This window comes from Telmatherina bonti (genome assembly GCF_933228915.1).
Source record: "Telmatherina bonti genome assembly, chromosome: 3".
NCBI lineage: Eukaryota > Metazoa > Chordata > Actinopteri > Atheriniformes > Telmatherinidae > Telmatherina > Telmatherina bonti.
This window is the reverse complement of record NC_136621.1, coordinates 15,532,523-15,550,910: the sequence shown is the minus strand read 5'-3', so window position 1 is coordinate 15,550,910 and position 18,388 is coordinate 15,532,523. Positions and strand designations below refer to the sequence as shown.

The following is an 18,388-nucleotide window of genomic DNA, read 5'->3' as shown; positions in this document are numbered from 1 at the left end:
TATGGATCCCTCTGGCTGCTATCCTACAGCCTTTCTCATTATTTATAATGTCTTAAAAGGTTAAAAGAGGTCCCTTTATATCTAAGAAATAACCCAAAAACAACGTGTCGGAGCTGCTTTCATTTTCTAACTGTCTTTGCACATGTCTGCAGTATGTGTTGATCTACATATTGCAGATTCATACAGATGAAATACAAATTTATGTGAGAATACAACTTCTTTTAGCATCCCGTAATCCCCAATTTAATAGACTCAACACCCTATTAAAAACCTGTGTATGATTTCTAGCTGCACTGCAGTTCTGAGTGAGAAAAACATTAATTGGGATTTGTTGTTCAGACAATCTTTGAGTGCTTTTGATTGGAGTGGTCAGCATGTGTCTCACGTATATGGCATTTTATCTGCACTCTCTGATTGATGAACTGGTGTTGCTTTCTTCCCACCACGGTTGCTGTTACCAAAGCGAGTCCTGACAAATGATTCAGCAGCATGAGAGACTAGAAACATTCATGCTGGGTAGTGGCACACCGAGAAGGATATCGACTGTGAGAGCTCCCATTCTATCTGCTTTCTGACCACATAATGGCCACTCAGAGATCGTCACGCTAAGAGCCGTCTCCAAACCAAATGTGAGTTTCAGCATGCGACATGGAAGCCTTACTTATGCAGCAGCTTTTATTGACCTGCTGGTGACAGAGACTCTGTTGGAGATCTAACTCTACTCTTTACACAGCCTGAAATTAGCCAAAAAAACAAAGCAAAACAGAACAAGAAAAACCAAAAGCAAAGTGAAACATAAGCCATGACGGAGAACTAGACTTTTTCACCTGCAAAAGTTTTTTTCTTTAAATTTTTACTAAAATAAAGACCTACAACGGGTATCTTCTTTAGAGGGAAACACAAATGGGTATAAAAACAGATTAGACTCAATTTATTAGTAAGTCATATGATCTAATAGGATTTACACATGTTCTTAAGGAATTTAAAATGCACTTGTACTGCAGGTCGGTGTTTCTCAAGGTCCTCAGGACCCACTGTACTGCAGGTTTTACAGTAGATGTAACCCTACTTTAACACAACTGAATTAAATGAATGGCTCACCAATGTTTGCAAAAGAAAAAAAGAAAGCAGACAAGGAAGTTCATTAATCTGAATTAGGTGTGTTGAATCAGGAAAACCTGTAAAACCCACAGGACAGTGGGTCCTGAGGACCTGGACTGAGACACACACTGTAGATCAGCTAAAGGGTTAGTCACACAATACTGTCCCAGTAAAATTGTTGGGAATAATTGGGAGAAGGTGACCTAGTGAAGCTTTAAGGATTAAATTTGAGAGTACGGCTCATTGGTTTCTGATAGTCATGAGAGCACAGACTAAAATATAGGCAAATAAACCTTGAACAAAATGACAGATTTTAACACTGATGATTATGATAGCGATGTTCTTACAAAGACAGCTGGGAAAACACTGCATCAGAACTTGATGAAGATGATATGATTATGTTTTAGACTCCAATAATGACAGATAAAGGAACTCAGTGTAGCAGAAAGAAGTCTTTAGCAACCAGTTTGGAGAGAAAATATGTTGATCTTGTGCTTCGTGTTGTGATGGAGCACCAACACATCAGCTACTCAAACTCTGTTTATTAGTCAATCAAAGATGACGTTTGCTCCAAATTGTTATCATTAGTCTGTGGCAGGCCAGAAAAGATATGTTCATTTTCAGCATTTTTATAAAATCCTTTCTCCTCCAGTCTTGGCAGAATGGTATCAACTCAGAGAGCCCTGCTCCCACCCTCTCCCTCTTCCATCCGCCGCCATCCCCCATTAAATTACATCATCGACTGAGGCCAAGAATAAAAGATGCTGACCTCACATTTCGTCCCTGATGAGCTGACAGCTAAACATTTACAGAATTATATTGAGCTGCAAGTCAGTGTGTTGAGTCTTTAACAAGTGGGAGTATTTTTCCAGGGCAGAATATTTCAGCTATAGACTTTAATCATGCAGCATCATTCATAGTGTGCACACTGCTTGCACACACCTCAGGCCATCTGCAAACTTTCCGCCACTGAATACGCAATGAAAAGAGCTGTTGTGGGTTTTAAGGTTCACTCATTCAATTTTATCTGCATCTGATGGTGTCTGAGGTTTTTTTTTTGTTTATCTGTGATTTTTTTTTTATTTCCTTTTTTTCATGGGGACTGTGCAGAATTTGGCAAAAACAAGAGAAACAATGCTGGACCTCTACAAAGAGAAGAGGCTCATGGGAAATCAGAGCTTACAAAGCCAGAGAGAGAGAGAGAGACAAGTAGCAGAGAAAAATATGGATGACAAGTTTTTAACAAGCTGATCTACGGCCATGTTAACTTAATTCTGTGTGGGTTTTTGTCGTTTCATAAAGCAGAAACACAGCACACACGTGGCTGAAGGACGGAAGGGAATCTTAATGTCTATTAGGATTTTCTCTAATCCCGATGATTTCCTCCTCTTCAGATCATGTTGCTGACTGATCCAGAGGTAGAGAGCAGCCTTCTGATCAGCTCAGATGAGGGAGCCACTTACCAGAAGTACCGACTGAACTTCTACATCCTGAGTCTGCTCTTCCACCCCGAACAGGAGGACTGGATTCTGGCCTACAGCCACGACCAAAAGGTGAGGGCTACAGCTAGTTATTTAAAGGTGTCAAAAGAGGTTGGCCGTTAAGTCAGATAAGCAACAGCAGTCCAGGATTACAGCATCTGGGAGCAAGATGGATGACTGAGAGATCCCGTTACACAAGAGTTTGCCTCGCAGACCAGTCAGAGTTCGCAGAGAGCTGCAGAAGTAGAAACACACAAACTGCTTTAAGCCAGAGCCGACTGATGTAGCCCTGAACCTTCATCATGTGCACTATTAAGTATCTTAGCTGGTAAGAAGTCACCTGGTTTGATTTTATAACATGCAGCATGCTAAGGATGAGTCAGACCTCATATCGGCACCACCCCATAATTTGATTTAACCTGAGTGATTGAAGGACATATAATGTTAAGTGTTAAGCGACCACACAGGCTGATGTTGATCACATTGATAATCTTTACCGACACTTTTATTTCAGAAAGTCATGACTAATGAAAAAGTTTACTATTTCAGCACCTTTGGTAGCAAGCATCATTTTCTGTAATTTTCTCTAAATTTAACAGGGAAAAGAGGAAGTTAATCACCTGGAGGTTGATTAAACAAACATTTCTGTTATTCATTTGGTGGGGATGCACCACCATAATGGGGTTGTAATGAGTATCAGCCGATGTTAGTATTTTTATAATATATCAGCCTGATACAGATATGTGATACAAAGTAAAAGCAAAAGGTGGAAGATATTAAGAACCTATATAGTTTTCTGGCTGTTTGTGTGTCAGGAGGGGGTTTGATTGAGGAAGGGGAGAAGGCATGTTGGATTTGTTTGGGCAGGTGACATGATGGTAATGCAGCACAGCATTGTGGCATGTGTCATTAAGGAAGTAATGTGAGTGGTGAAGTTATTTTCACTGTTCCAAAGGAAGATACTTGAAAAGCAGTTTGGAATACTTGCAAAATTGAAATAATTCGAGAAGGATGCAGTGACAAATCTTTTAATATCACCAACTTGACATGTCATCTGAAAAAAACACCATCTAGATGTTCACAATGATGCCATCGTTAAGTTTTTTACAGAATTTGATCATAATTTTGAAAAAAAAAAAAAATGCTATCAGTGCATCTCTATTATTTAGTTCTAATAATGCTAATAATACATTTATTACCGGTCCCATGCTGTATAATGACAACACAGTCAAACAAAGTTTTGGAACTTTTAAAGTTTTATCCCGATTAATCGTATGATTATCTGTTTAGCCATGATTAATCACATTGTCATGTGCAAAATTTAATAATGATTACAGAAGTGTGTATTTGAAGTGTAAAAATAAAGAAACTTTTGGTTATCGAAGCAAAGATCTTGATTTACCTGCCAGTCTATATTTCTAGCCCTGCCAATGGCCAGCAGCTGTAGTGACCAAAAGAACACGATTTCAACCACAAGAGGCCAAAATAAATTTCCCCCACAGGGTGGCCAGGTTATATAGATATAGATATAGATATAGATAATGATACAGATATAGATAAAGAGATATAGAGAAAAATGGGAACGCTTCCAAATCCCCTGAGACAAGCTGTACATACGTATGTAAAATTCAAATCTAAGAGTCAAGTTTTTGCGGAACAGTTAGCTCTAAGTCTAATAGGTTTTTTCTGTATAAGTTACCTCTGCAGATTAGCGTTCAGTTCGATTCTTTCACACTTGTGCCTACGTCTGCTGCCAGGAATCTTGGTGTCATGGTAGACAACCAGCTGACCTTTAAGGTCCATGTTGACTCGGTTGCCTGGTCTTGCCAATTTGCTCTTTACAATATCAGAATGATCAGATGCTACCTGACAGAACACACGACACAGCTCTTGGTTCAGGCTCTGGTCATTTCACGCATCGACCACTGCAATTCCTTCCTGGATGGTCTGCCTGCATGCTCGGTTAAACGCAACAGGACATCTGGTCTTCAACCAGCCCAGAAGAGCTTGTGTCACTCCGCTGCTAATCGCTCTTCACTGGCTTCCAGTTGCAGCACGCATCAAATTCAAAGCTCTGCTTCTGACTTACAAAACAGCCAAAACAGCTCCTGTCTACCTTCACTCCTTAATGCAGAGCTACACTGCCTCTCAACAGTTACGCTCCGCTGGTGAAGGGCGCCTACTGCGCCCACATCAACATGACGCAAAATCAGTATCTACATTTTTTTCCTCTGTCCTTAAAAACTTTTAAGTGCAAGCTAAAGACTCAGCTGTTGAAGGACAAGCACTTAGCTTACTTGTTCTACTTGCCAGAAGGAGATAGAAAGATTTGTCCAGCTCGTTGGCATGACTCAGCACTAAATGAGCTGCATGCAGCTATGCCCATGATGATATTGTATGACAAAATTGTGATCTCATAATTTAATAAAGGGAATCTTGTATGATGGGGAAGGGGACAAAAAAAAAAAAAAAAATCACTGTTCCCAGTACTACACAGCAGCACCTGTGTCCAACTGAACTCACAGCAGTCTGACTATCACCTGATCCCCACCCCCGCTCTCCATTTGATTCCTTGCTTGTGTTGTTCTCACTTTGATGTAAGTCGCTTTGGAAAAGCATCTGATAAATCAGAGGAATATTATTCTTACATCTTTCCCATCAGGAACTGCTTCAGCACCTTTAGTTCAAGCTCTATTTTGTATAAAAGACAAAGTCACAACATCAACACTAAAATTTTTATTCTACAGTCCTCCACAGACTGAAGACATTAAAAAAAGCAAAGATTACGACAACAATAAAGCGGAGACAACAATAAAAAGGAAAGCGTTGTAATGAAAGAAGTCTGGATGTGCACGTGCAAATGTTATACTGTCGTTTGCAGTCATTAAGAGCAATGAGTTCAGTCATTAGTAGCAATGAGTTTAGTCATTAATAGTAATAAGTTCAGCAGATTTTCAGTCAGATTATTAAAAGTGGAGCTCACGGTGTCAGTTTTCCAGAAGAATGAAATACATTTTTGTCTTTTTTAAATTTTACCTCAGATGAAGTGATTAAAAACATCCCCACATTATGATACTCCCACCACGTGCTTAACTGCTGTGATGCTGCTGGATTTGAACCGGTGCCATTTGCTGGTTATTTATCTGTCTGTTTATGTAGTTTGCACATATGTGAATTTAACTGAACTAAGTAACTTAAAGTAAACATTTCTCCCCCTATTTAATTTCATTTCCAGAGTTTTGTGCGGGTCCGTTGCATGAAAATAAAAATGCATCTGATCAAATTGCCGCTTTGAACATGACAAGAAAACGTCAAAATGTGGAAATAATTTTTGTCAAGTCTACTGCAAAATATTGAATAAAATTGTTTTATAACCAAAAGTAACCAAGAATAACTGAGTTTCCTTAAAGGGGTGCTATTATGGTATTTCAAGTGTTCTGAGCTTTCTTCAGTGTTACAGTGTTGAATCCTCATCAGACATGTGAACGGCACTGTTTTTTTTATCCCCCAAACGCATGTTTGAGTTTGAGTTCCAGCACGCTCTCCGTTCGGTTTCCATGGCGATGAAAAACGTGTCGTTTTAGAGAGTTTTTTCTACTTGGAAATCCTTGTGACGTCCCGGGGGATAAGGTTCGGTGATTGGTTACCTTCTACTGGTTAACAAGGGCATGTACAAATACATCAGGTGGGTGGAAAATGTGGGATAAAGTTATTTCCAACGATGGCTGGTGAGTTTACCAAAGAGAGACATCCTGCTGCATTTGTTGCTGTGGGTTGCTGTTTTCCACTTTGTTTTCAGGGTCTGATTCAGGTTCCAACATGTAGGGCTGTATGTTATATGTTGACATTGTATTTACTGAGTTCATATTAGCCTAATCCTTCTGTTTATGAAATGTTACAATGACAGCAAAAGCAGGTGCGGTGCGCGCTCGCGATGTAGTGCAGTGGCGGGAGGCGGGGCTTAATGCGGAAGAGTCTCAATCCACTCGTTTTGCCCACAGGCTGATCTGACAGCCTACGGAGAGGGTCGGTCTGAAGTAAATAAAGCGATTTGTGACAATAATAATTTCAATCCCAGCCCTTCTGGTCACAGAAATAAAAATAAATTAGCTTGAAATGCACATAATAGTTCCACTTTAAACTTTATATGAAGATCTGATGATGTTTTAGTTTATGCCCATAGAAATGTTGCCAATCTGAACGATTCACAAACATTCAGCCACAACAGCATCAATAAGAGATATAGTCATGGAATCATGATAACAAAACTTTTCTTTAAATATTCAAGAAAGAACCAGATGGAATAGTTTTAATAGTGCATTTTCAGGTGGGTGTTAAAGAGGCAAGTTTAAAGATGTCTCCTGGGAGATTGATTTATAAAGATAAGGAGCAGAAAGGATGAAGCCTCTAAAGCTCAAATGATACCAGTGAGAAGGAATATAGAGATACCTGAGGTCATCTTAGACAACTTCAAAGAATCATGGAGAGGTACTTTGGTGGGTTTTGACAAACTTTGAAATCAAAAAGCAAAATTTTAAAAGAAGTGCTGCAATTAACAAATGGGACTGGGGGAGCTGATGGTAAACAAGAGTTAAATTTCTGTGTAAATCATTTAATTAAACACACGGTAGATGGATCTGAAATAATAAGGAGAAAATGGAGTTGTAATAATTAATGATGCATTTAATAACTTTGTTCATGTTAGAAAGGAGAGATATGAAAGTGTGAAAGTACAGGAGATACAGGAGCTGAACTGCAGATGACTAATTAAATTAAGATATTTAGCCAAGCCAGGTGTTTATTTGTGTAATAATCTGTACAGACTTCATCCTTATACATTTTCTCAGTTTCATTCAATTCAGCTTTAGTTTTATGACAACAACATAATCTAATCAAAACCAATCTACATGACTTACGAAAGTCGAATTGATCATAATTACGTACTCATATCCAGATTCATGAAATAAAAGGAATTCGAAGAAAAAAATAGCTATGGAGAAAAAGGAATTGTGTTAAATCTCTTTGATTTGATCCTCCATTCTGAGCTTTGCAAGGAGAACAACCTCCATCTGAACCAGAACCAGGAAGTAAAAACCTGCATCAGAACTGGAATAAGGAAGAAAAACCTCCAGCAGAACTTTGAAGAAAGGCTTTCAGAATCTTTCTTTCTTTTTTTTTTTTTTGTTTTGACAATAATTAAACTCTTCAAAAGTGCATCTTGAGAAAATCAGTATCCATGATTTTCCACTCTTAATGAAAGAAATAAACTTGAAATTCTCATTTCTAAACAAAACTGTTAGAAAAATAGAATAGAAAAATCCATATGTAAAAATTACTCATGAGTTTATTTAAAGTCATAACTAAGTTGAATTAGACGGAAATATAAAACGCTGTGTTCTAATTAAGACAGCTTTTTGTTCAAGGATCATTTTGTGGAAAATAAAGCATAAATAAGAACCCAGTCACATTCTGAGCTGTTGTCGTGAGAGTAATTGTGCAATATGAGGGTTATTATGTGTAATAAAAGCAAGTGAGGCAGAGCGAGTGGAAGGAGTCATTTTTAAAATGATTATGCATTAATAAAACACCTTTTCCTTGCAGTTTAGCCCATTTGGATCTCATGCTTCCGCTGTGATGAATAATAGAAACATTTTCTTTTACTGAGCATGTTGTGCCCTTAAAAAGGAAAAGATTGAGGAAAGATGGAGGGAGGAAACCAGCAAACTGCTGTAAACTGTACTCATTTGTTATATTTTACATTTGTAGAAATGCACGAAACAACATACACTCATTAATTCAACACAACATTTCCTGCTTCTGCGTGCCAGACATACCAGGGGCTCAGCCCGTGCACATAAACCGCTGCGCATTTTGGGTATTTTCAACCTTTGACATGAATTTTGGTTTTGAATAATGAGAATATGTTTTTAAAAAATTAGGATCTAGATTGTAGTTCTTTTTTGGCATAAAAAACCAAAAGCTCATGTCTCTTTGATTTTTATTTAGAACTCAGGTGATCAAAGATTCTTGAGACAGCAGTGGTCATTAAAAATGACATTTTCTGCTATAAAAATAGTTGTTTCTATCTATTTGAATGGTTTGATTTATTTATTGCAAACAGGTGCTATTTTGTACCTAAACCCAATTTACAGTGAGTGTGTGTGTGTGTGTGTGTGTGTGTGTGTGTGTGTGGGGGGGGGGGGGGGGGGGGGGGGGGGTGATTAAGATTGCAACTGCAAAATTAGACAGAAAAAAAAGAAGTAGTTTTGCATCAAAATGATCGTTTTACTTGTCTGACCCCTAACAAGAAAACCGAGATTAGCGGATGTGTGTGAACACACCTTCTCCCCTCAGTCTCTACATCTGAGCAGAATTTGATGATTCTGACCTTCATATGCTACATCCAACACGTTCAGCCACTTTTCACTTTAGTTCACCTGCTGAGGAGACGCTTTAGGGCCACTGAGTGACTCATAGCGGCTCCACTCAATGTGAAAGTAAATGTTAAAGTCGGAGCTTTCAAACTTTACTTTTTAGAAAATGACCATTTTAGACAATTGGTTGCAGGTGTTTAAGTGTTACCTGTAGCAAACACTGAGTAAATATATCTGCAGTAGCAGCTTAATCAGTGTTTCGGTGTGCTGGTATGTACTGCTTCCAGGAAACACTCCACAGAGGTATTACATGTTAAGAAAAGTAAACCTGAATGACACCAGGGACAGATGGCTCATGCATCAGATTAGCACATGCATCATTTACCACAGTTTCATAAAGCTTTATGTCCACTTTTATATGTTTACAAGTCCAAGTCTATTTCAATTTTTAAAGCCCAAGTTTTTGAGAATTACTCCCATCTCGTGGTCTGCTAATTGAATGCAAACAACCAAGTCGTGTTCTCTGGCGCCTCGACGTCTAAGCGGCGTCTAACTCCACTACCAGAGTTGCTATATTAAAAATGTGAAAATCTCAACATTTTGCAGAAGTAAGGGTGTCCTGTCAAGTGATGATGTACAGAACGATACATAATTATGTTTCTTTATTAACATAAGATAAGATAAGATAAGATAAGATAAGATAAGATGCATGTATTTAGTACCAAGCTAATGCTAATAGCTAATGTCATGATGTGAAATGTTGTGAAAGCTGCAACCTCCACGCCAGTTTTGAAGCCCCTCTCACTCATGACTTGTCTCCATCTGGTAAACGTCACACCAATGTATAGTCTTGTTTTCTCCATGTTTTTTCTTTTTCTTTTCTTGGCTATTTTTTTCCCTCTTGTAGGGCAAAGAGTATGGATGAAAGATCCATGATCATCTTTGCTTGTTTTCCTCTTCCCTCTACAACACACAGGAATTTACAGCTAAAACACAAAAGCTGCTTCCTTTCCGATGACTGTCGTCACTTATGTATTTATGAACAACTCATTCTAATCTATGAGAACGTTTTCATTTGGACATGATTAGACGTTGGCAAAATATGTATTTGTGAAAGAAATACTTGAATTTTTCTAATAAAAAGCCAAATTAGTAACATATTGTACCTTTAAACATAAGTTATTATTAGACATTCATTCATTCATTCATTCATTCATTGTGCTAACCGCTTAGTCCAATGAAAGGTCGCGGCGGGGAAGCTGGAGCCTACCCCAGCAGGTTTTGGGTGAAAGGTGGGGTACACCCTGGACAGCTCACCAGTCCATCGCAGTATTATTAGGCACTTAACCAATCTATTACAACTCATCACTAATACAATCCACCTTGGTCTAATCTGTGGTCAAGTTTATATTATTTTTACATAAATTTCTGATCTAGATGGATAAATTGGCAGCAATGCAGCAATGATAGAGGTGGTTTTCCCAAACAGCAACATCAAGGATGAACTCAAAAAGCTAAAAAAAAAACCGATGGGAAGGGTTGAAAAGAGCGGGTGAGCTTTGCAAATGATCAGAGACCTGCAACCTGGGATAGTGGCTCCAAATGATCCCTGGAATACCAGCTAGCATCTCCATCCAGAAGAGCGAAGTCCTGTCAGCGGTGACACAAGGTGCTGTGCAGAACCTCCATCTCCACAAAGCTGACATTGAAAGAACGACGCGTAGACCTGCGTCCTCACACCCACCAATCATCTTTCCTTCTCAGGGACATTATCCCTGTTGGGTGTATTCAGGCTTTCAGCATTGAACTTTGCACATTCAGCCTTGTTTTGTCCTCTCCATTTCTTCTGATTACTTGTTCCGATCTGTTGCTTGCTCACTGGCCAAACTGTCACTACAGTAAGACTGTGTTTCGTATTCATCAATAAACTTCCATTAAGCTGCTTCTGTGTGTATTGTCTCGGCCTGCCCATGCCCCCCATCCCACCCCGCCCCTAGTTCCTGAAATCTCAACATGTCACATTCTGGCTCAGGGCGATAAAATAATTGCTCTTTTCAGATCAGATTGGAAAGCGCTGATTGGCTAAATCTGTGTTGCTGTGGAGGTTGTTTCTGTCACCTTACAGGAACGGCTCAGAGTCAGGGAAGCAACATAGTTGTGTGGCATTAAACAAGCTATCCTCTCTTATCTTTGTGTGATGATGCATGTGCAGCCTGACTGCTGTGCAGTTTGTAATGCGAGCCTCATTACTTACAGATATCTTGGTATTAACATATGAAACAGACTGCTAACTCATGGGATTTTTTTTTTTTTTTTCTTAAATCATTTCATGCTCACCTTGTCTCTTGGAAAAAAAAAAAAAACACATTAAAATCTGATCACAAACAGTGCATGTGCATGTTTCCTCCCCTCTCCCGCTCTCCGCCTCCATCTCCCACCCACTCAGTTACTTGTCCTCACTCGCACGCACCGTCTCCACCCCGAAAGTGCTTCTCTTTCAAATTCCTTGCCTCCTTTTTTTGGCAGTGCTGCTGCATCTGTTGATTGAGAGACCTTTTGGAGGCTGTTAAGGCTGCACCGACCCCCTCATCTCCCCCATCTCCTGCTCACTGCCTCCTCGCTGTCACTTGCTTGGCTACATACTAACTTGCTTCAGGAGGGTAATTAGTCAAAGTGATTTCCTGCTCCCCCCCCACCCCCCCACCAATCCTTTTCACTTGCATCTGCTTAGCACAGCTTGCCATGGATGTCATGGAGATCTCACCATCAGTGCTCTTTGTCCTTCTCTTTCTGACATGAGAACACACATCAGACGCAGTTGTCACAGTAGTTAGCCTGAGTCCAGGGTGGAACGAATAAATGAAGCAGGTGTGTCTTCATTTCTCCTTCAGTCATCTTTAAAGATAGGTTTGGATTTTTTTTTAACTATAAGGGATTATGAATTAATCCTGAGAAAAATGCTGACTTATAACTTCATAAAACTTATAACTTAATGTTTGGAGAGGTTTTGTTAGAGATCTGTGTTAAAGTCTAGAAGTTCTGGGATTCATCTTTCTTTGTCATATAAAGTCATAGTTGATTATAATAGTTGAATTTTTTTCAATGTAATTCAAAGCAACTCTTTTTGTATTGCGCCGCTTCATGACAGTGTCATCTCAGGGCACTTTACATACACATTAATTCAAGCCTTTTCATAATAAATAGCCTTGTTGAAGAAAACTAACTGATTGCATTTAATTGACTTTGATCCCATCCGCCATCCTGAGGATAAACGAGGTGACGGTGGAAAGAGAAACTTTATACGTTCTTAAATGAATGTTTTCAGAAAACGTGTGTAAAAAAATTGAATTGAGTTTATTAGATATAGGTACTTTTAATATAACATTTTGTGCTTCACTTCTACACTGCATTTGAGTGATCATTTAATGTAGCGGATATCAATGCGAACATTCGCACTGCTCAGGAGTTGAAAAATAAAAACTTCATTGCTGTTCAGCTGGTAGACGCTCCGATGTGCATGGATGTATTTTAATCATTTAAATATTGGAGTTAATGCCAAAAAAGAATTTCCCTGTTATTTGGAGCCTACAGATGGATGCCTAGGTGACACAGGGGAACAAAACAAAAGCAGGTGCAGGGTGCGGTGATTGTGGCGGCAGCAGCAGCGGTGGAAGCAAGCGTGAGTCGGAGGAAGTGTGCAGCTTAAGTAGACCATCCAGATTAGATGGATATGTTTGATGTGAGCCAGATGGGAAGCAGCCCCAGCCCCTTTCAGTAAAACTCTCACAGTTTTTTTCAGTTATAAAACAACTTTATATCTGTTGGACACTATCAAATCACCTTTTTGGTTAGTATATGGTACCCTTAGACTACGTTGTTTCTAATGCAGTTCCCACCTGTTTCACCAAAAGAAAAAAAGACAAGAAAAAGACAAATAAAAGACATGAATACAATTTTTAAAGAAACTCTCTATGACACCGAGTCGATATTCTGTTGTAGGAGTGGTGTTTTATGGATGGTTAAAAAGATGTTCTTATTTATTAAACTTTGTGAACAAAATTAGTATCACTGCAACCTACGTGTGTTGTTACCCGGTCATACAAACCAGCAAAACTCGCATATGCATGGCTTTAGCTAACGTTGTTAAGATGATTTCTTCAATTTGCTTTTTATATCTACAGTTAAAGTTGCTTAATCTGCTGGGAAAGCTAGAAACTGACTGCTAATCTGTGGATCTACGTTCTTTCGGACGCTTTATTTAAGCTTTACTTGACAGAGCGTCACCTTGACTGTAATTTCTTTTATTTCCACCAAGAGTAGCCACACAGAAGCTTTTGGAAGATGTTGCCTTTGATCTTTGTGTTTTTTTTATTTGTACTTTTTTGAGATATTACTCCACACACTTGGCAGCAGTGACGTGTACTTCTGACACTTTGTGGTGGTATTGCGTGAAAATGTGGTGATAAAACACGTCATGACAAAAGTCACAGGAAGTATTTAATTTCTTACAAATAAATGTCTGTTTGAGGCTGAAAAAAATGTTTACCAGGCCTATATATTCGCCTGCTGGCTGAAAAAAAGAGTCCCAATCACTAATTTACAGGTTTTATCACAGCATTTCTTTAAAATTGGATTTCATTTGTACACAGGGACAGATTTTGCTATGGGCAAGGTGGGCGACCACCTAGGGAGCAATCTATTTGGGGGGCACATGAGCACTCTCAAAAAGAAAAAAAAAAAAAAAGCCAGTTCTTTAGTCTAATACTGCTCACTTCCACGTCAAGTTAATGGGCACTGGGCGTACTCCTATGATGTCAACTTGCTGCTAAGAGTCATGCATACAAGTTATGTGTGTGTCAGAAGATGGGACGGGACGGGAGGGGGATCAACTCGCAACTGTTGTGAGCAGGTTAGTCTCACTCTCAGAGAAAAAGCAAGACCACACAAACAACGCAATCTGCTGCTTCCAAAGAAATTGTATTTCTTTTACACACACATACATCCATACACATTTAATAACACGTGTTATTAAAACAATAAAAGAAGAAAACACAAATCTACCTGCATCATTGTGAATTTGTTCACATCATGTGGCGTCAATCTTAACTCTAGGTGTTTGACGGACAGAAAAAAGTGATGATGTTAAGTCGAGTTAAGGGTGTATCATGGACAAAAAACACCTAGGAAATCATCAGGTTCCCAGTTCAGAAAGAGAAGGAAAAAAGAAGAGAAGAAACACTGAAAAGATGAAGGTATGCAGGTCTCTTTGGAGTGATGTTAAATGTGTATGTAGTGAAACAGTAACCTGCATACTATTTATTATCCTCTAGCTAACATGTTGCTACTTCACCACAGAAGACGACTGTATTTGGTTTTTAGCTTTGCCGCAGAAACTATTAAAATTTGAGACATGAAGTCATGCATTTAACTTCACCAATAGGCTGGTTTGTGTTTGCAACACAACAAGTGTGAGTTCACAGGTTAGTGTGGGAATTTGGTAACAATAGTACGTCCTGACTGTGGAGTTTCTATTGCTATACGTGTGTCTATGCTAACTTATGTAACTTTTATGTCATCCATATCATTATACATGGGCATCACATTTTGTAAGCTTTATGCTTTTTTAATAATTTGTTGTGTGTTGTGCTTAGTTAACAAGTTGTTATTAACAAGTTATTATAATTTGTGTGGTTTATTTTGATTGAGAAACTGAAACGGTTGCACAGTTAATCGTATTTTGATTTTGATCACGATTTCGGTGGCCAATATTAAATAAACCTTATCGTCAATGATATTTAGCAGCTCATTGATTCCTAACAGCAAACAAGCAGTTTTACTGAATGTTTCTGTCCTCCTGTGTTAATCAGTACTGATACATCATGTTATATCTATACAGAAAAAAAACATAGATTTTTCAGGCACGAGACGGTTAGTTGCTTGAACGTGGGCGTCTACTTCACCCCTCTGGATGATTTAAATAAATGCAATAAGAAATTAATCTAAACAAACATTTTTGTTATCCACCCATACATAATTGTTTACACACTATGCATGGTTGCTCATGCTTCAAATGACAAATAAAAAAAAAATAAAAAAATCAGCCTGACACGACACATTTAAATAAGTTTTAAACCTCATTAAATTTGAGCTGTAAGCTGGAGATTAAACAGATTTGTGGCTGTGCTTTGTCGGAAAGTGCAGGTGTGTTTGAGGACAAAGACTTCAGTGAACACGTCAACCTGCTAAGGTTGTTGATATGCCGTTCAAACATCCAGGAAAACACTTTATTTATATTTTATTAGTGATTTTTCACCAGCATAGACATGGATATTCCACTAGTATTGGAAAATATATTTTCTTTGTTGGTCTATTAAAACATCACACAGATATTTTTACTTACACATATGTGGATATATCTGAAATATCTGCCCAGGTCATCAGACAGAAAATCAATCATAATTTTTGTGCTCAAAAATAAAAACTGTCATTAAAATATGACAGCTAAAAGTTTTAAATATTCAGATTTTAAAAGGTATTATGAACTATGTAAACAAAACATAGTGTGTGAAACTGATCAAAACTGAGGTTACTTACAAAAATGTATGTTTTTAAGTTGGTTTTAATCATTGTTCAGGTTCTCTTATTATCTTCCTATAGACAATTTTTATCATCATGCTTTCATTTTTTAAAATACTTTTATAGTGATTTGATTTTAAGTAGAGATCACTTTAAAAACTGCTAAAAGTTTTTCCATCATTTCGATACAAACGTTGTTCTGGGTGGATTTTGTTGCACAGCTGGTGATCAAACTAAATCTAACAAATACTTTGACAACAACAGCATTGATGTAAAATAGTTCACAAACAACTTGTTTACTTTTGTTGTCATGACCACAAATTATGAAATTCTATTTGTTTTAATTACATATAATTTTTGCTAAATCGTATCAAATTGTTGGAAAAGTTCTTTCCAAACTACACTTGTTTAGTTCCCAGTCATAATCACGCCAAGTGTCAAATAAGTTCACCTAGCAGTCAAGATGTGATGATCAGAATTTTACTGTGAAAATCCTTCAAAGGAATAATTGCTGCGCATAAAAATTTTCATTAACAATAACACAAACAAGTGTGTTGATGAGAGAAACCATTATTATTATCTTTTTTAATCAAATGAACTCTCTAAAAAGAGTATTTGGTCTATAGCTGATCGAAAGCCCTTTGCTTCAATAATCTTAATGATTTTGTTTAGCTGGTTTAGTTAGCTTTAAATCAAGAAAATTGTAGGGCCAACTTAAATAAAATTATTACATTAGTTCAACTCCACAGTGAACACTTTAAATAATTAAATTGCTTGTAAATAAATTACCTGAATCATTCTGACTAAATTTATAGGAGAATCATGTAAAAGTTGCATGTTGTGCAATCATAGCAAAGAGTCACAAGAGGGGGTGGGGTTACTGGTAGCCCTCGTCTGAGTGGGCGTTTAGCTGTCCCTGTGGTGGGCGCTCTCAGTTCCGCACTCTGTGTTTGCTGCGGTTTGTCTGGGACTTGGGGCCCTCTTGGTTGCCCCTGACCCTTAGAGGGGGTGGAGTTGCATTTGCATGAGCACACACATGCATACAGACACACACCCAATCCCCTGCAAACATACACATACATGGGCACACACATACATCCGTACACAGTGTTGATGCTCTGTTTATATTCCTGGTTTTTGCAGTTTTTCCTCTAGAAGATGTTTCTTGAGTTTTCTTAGAACTTTTAGAAGACTTTCTTTACAGACGTAGACAGTGTTTAGTTTAGTTCGATGAGGATTTGTTGCAGTTGCAGCTTCTTTTCTACTTTTTCTTTTGTTTTTCATTTTTTTTCTTGTTTTTAATCAAATTTTCTTTTTTCCTTTTCCACCTTTTCCCTTCGCTGAAGTTCTCTCTCTCCCTCTGGTCTGGCCTGGTTCAGGGGTTAAAGCACAACTGGCAAAAAAAAACCAAAAAAAAAACATGTATGATATAAATAATAACATAAAGAATAAAATTCACTCACAGTTGAAAAAAACTGTAATGTATTATTTGGAGGAATTTTGGCCACTGATGGCCACTGTACATTCAACACTGCTGGTTATCAAGTCATTTCTATGCCCATCTTCACCACCTACGTCAGTGATTCTTACACACTTTACCTTTCAATCTTTAAGTTGGCTTTCTGTAAAAATGAATTATAGTGAATCTGATTCTTTATTTGAGAGCACTTAACAGGTCAGCATGAAGTAAAGAAGCAAAATTAATTCTTTACATTGATTCGGTTTTATAATGTTAAGTGTGACAGTGTTACAAACCTGACTCTGTTACAGGAGAGAGCAGCAACATTAAAGACAAAAAGTAAGTGATGTAAACACAAAGTTCATTACACAAACAAAAAACCAAACAAACAAACACAAAAACAATGCCAATGACAAAATAGCCCTTAAAGTCAGAAGCAGTTTACATCACATAAACAAACACAAGACCTTCTAAAAGGTCTACTTCAAGGACTCTTACAGGCATCTACAGCAATAATCCAACAAGTGGTAAACTGTTTCTAAAAAAAAAAACAAAAAACAAAAAAACACATCTGTCCAGAAAGTTAGTCATCGGCTTGTTTATATAGCAGAGTTTCATCTGGACAGCTGATGATCGGACCAATCACTGGTGAGAATAACACAAATCCAGCCAATCATGGACAGGAGGTGGCACAGCCAGGTGTACGCTGTGGAACCAGCCTGGAGCTTTAATAGATCGATTGCTTAATATTTTAGGTTAAGAATCAGATGTATTTTTTTCTTTATTCCCATGCTGTCACAAAACCGCGTCATCTCACACACATAAAAAGTGCACACATACACAAACACTTATTACTATACCACCCCCCCCCCCCACCTCCCCTTCTTTAAGTCCAAGTATAAAAAAGTAATAGACAATTAACAGACAATTAAAACATAAAAAGAGACAATAAAACTAATAAATTGATACAATAAAATGTATGAAATGAGTATAAAATAGTGCAATTTGTGCTGAAGTCCAGTTAATTAATTGCAAGTGCCAGTGTTGGATTCTTTTGAGTATCAGTTTCGATTCTTTTTGATGATTTAAATCAGCACACTCGTCCTTTGACCAATAATATACTAATTACAGATTAATGAAAATGACATGAACTAAATTTAGTTTAAAACATAAACAACATTTAATAAAATAAGTTTTATTCAAGTATTATTCTGTTCTACAGTCATTTTGCAGACATGTAGTAAGTTATCAGTCAACTGTGGTAATTTGCCTGACATGCGTGTCTTGTGGGTGGGAGGACAACCCACGCATACACAGGGAGAACACACAACTGCACAACAGGCCATTGTTCAAACCTAAATTTACTGGCATGTGTGTTCACGAAATATTTGACATGC

The 18,388-nt window shown here is 37.9% G+C and overlaps 1 protein-coding gene across 1 annotated transcript in view; it reads left to right on the top strand.

Moving 5' to 3' along the window:
• Window positions 1–18,388, top strand: part of sorcs1 (sortilin-related VPS10 domain containing receptor 1) — a 201,203-nt gene that overhangs the window by 132,555 nt on the left and 50,260 nt on the right. Inside the window, exon 4 of the mRNA XM_079264964.1 lies at window positions 2,496–2,654. Coding sequence (XP_079121090.1) covers window positions 2,496–2,654 — 159 coding nt within the window. The remainder of the gene's footprint in view (window positions 1–2,495; window positions 2,655–18,388) is intronic.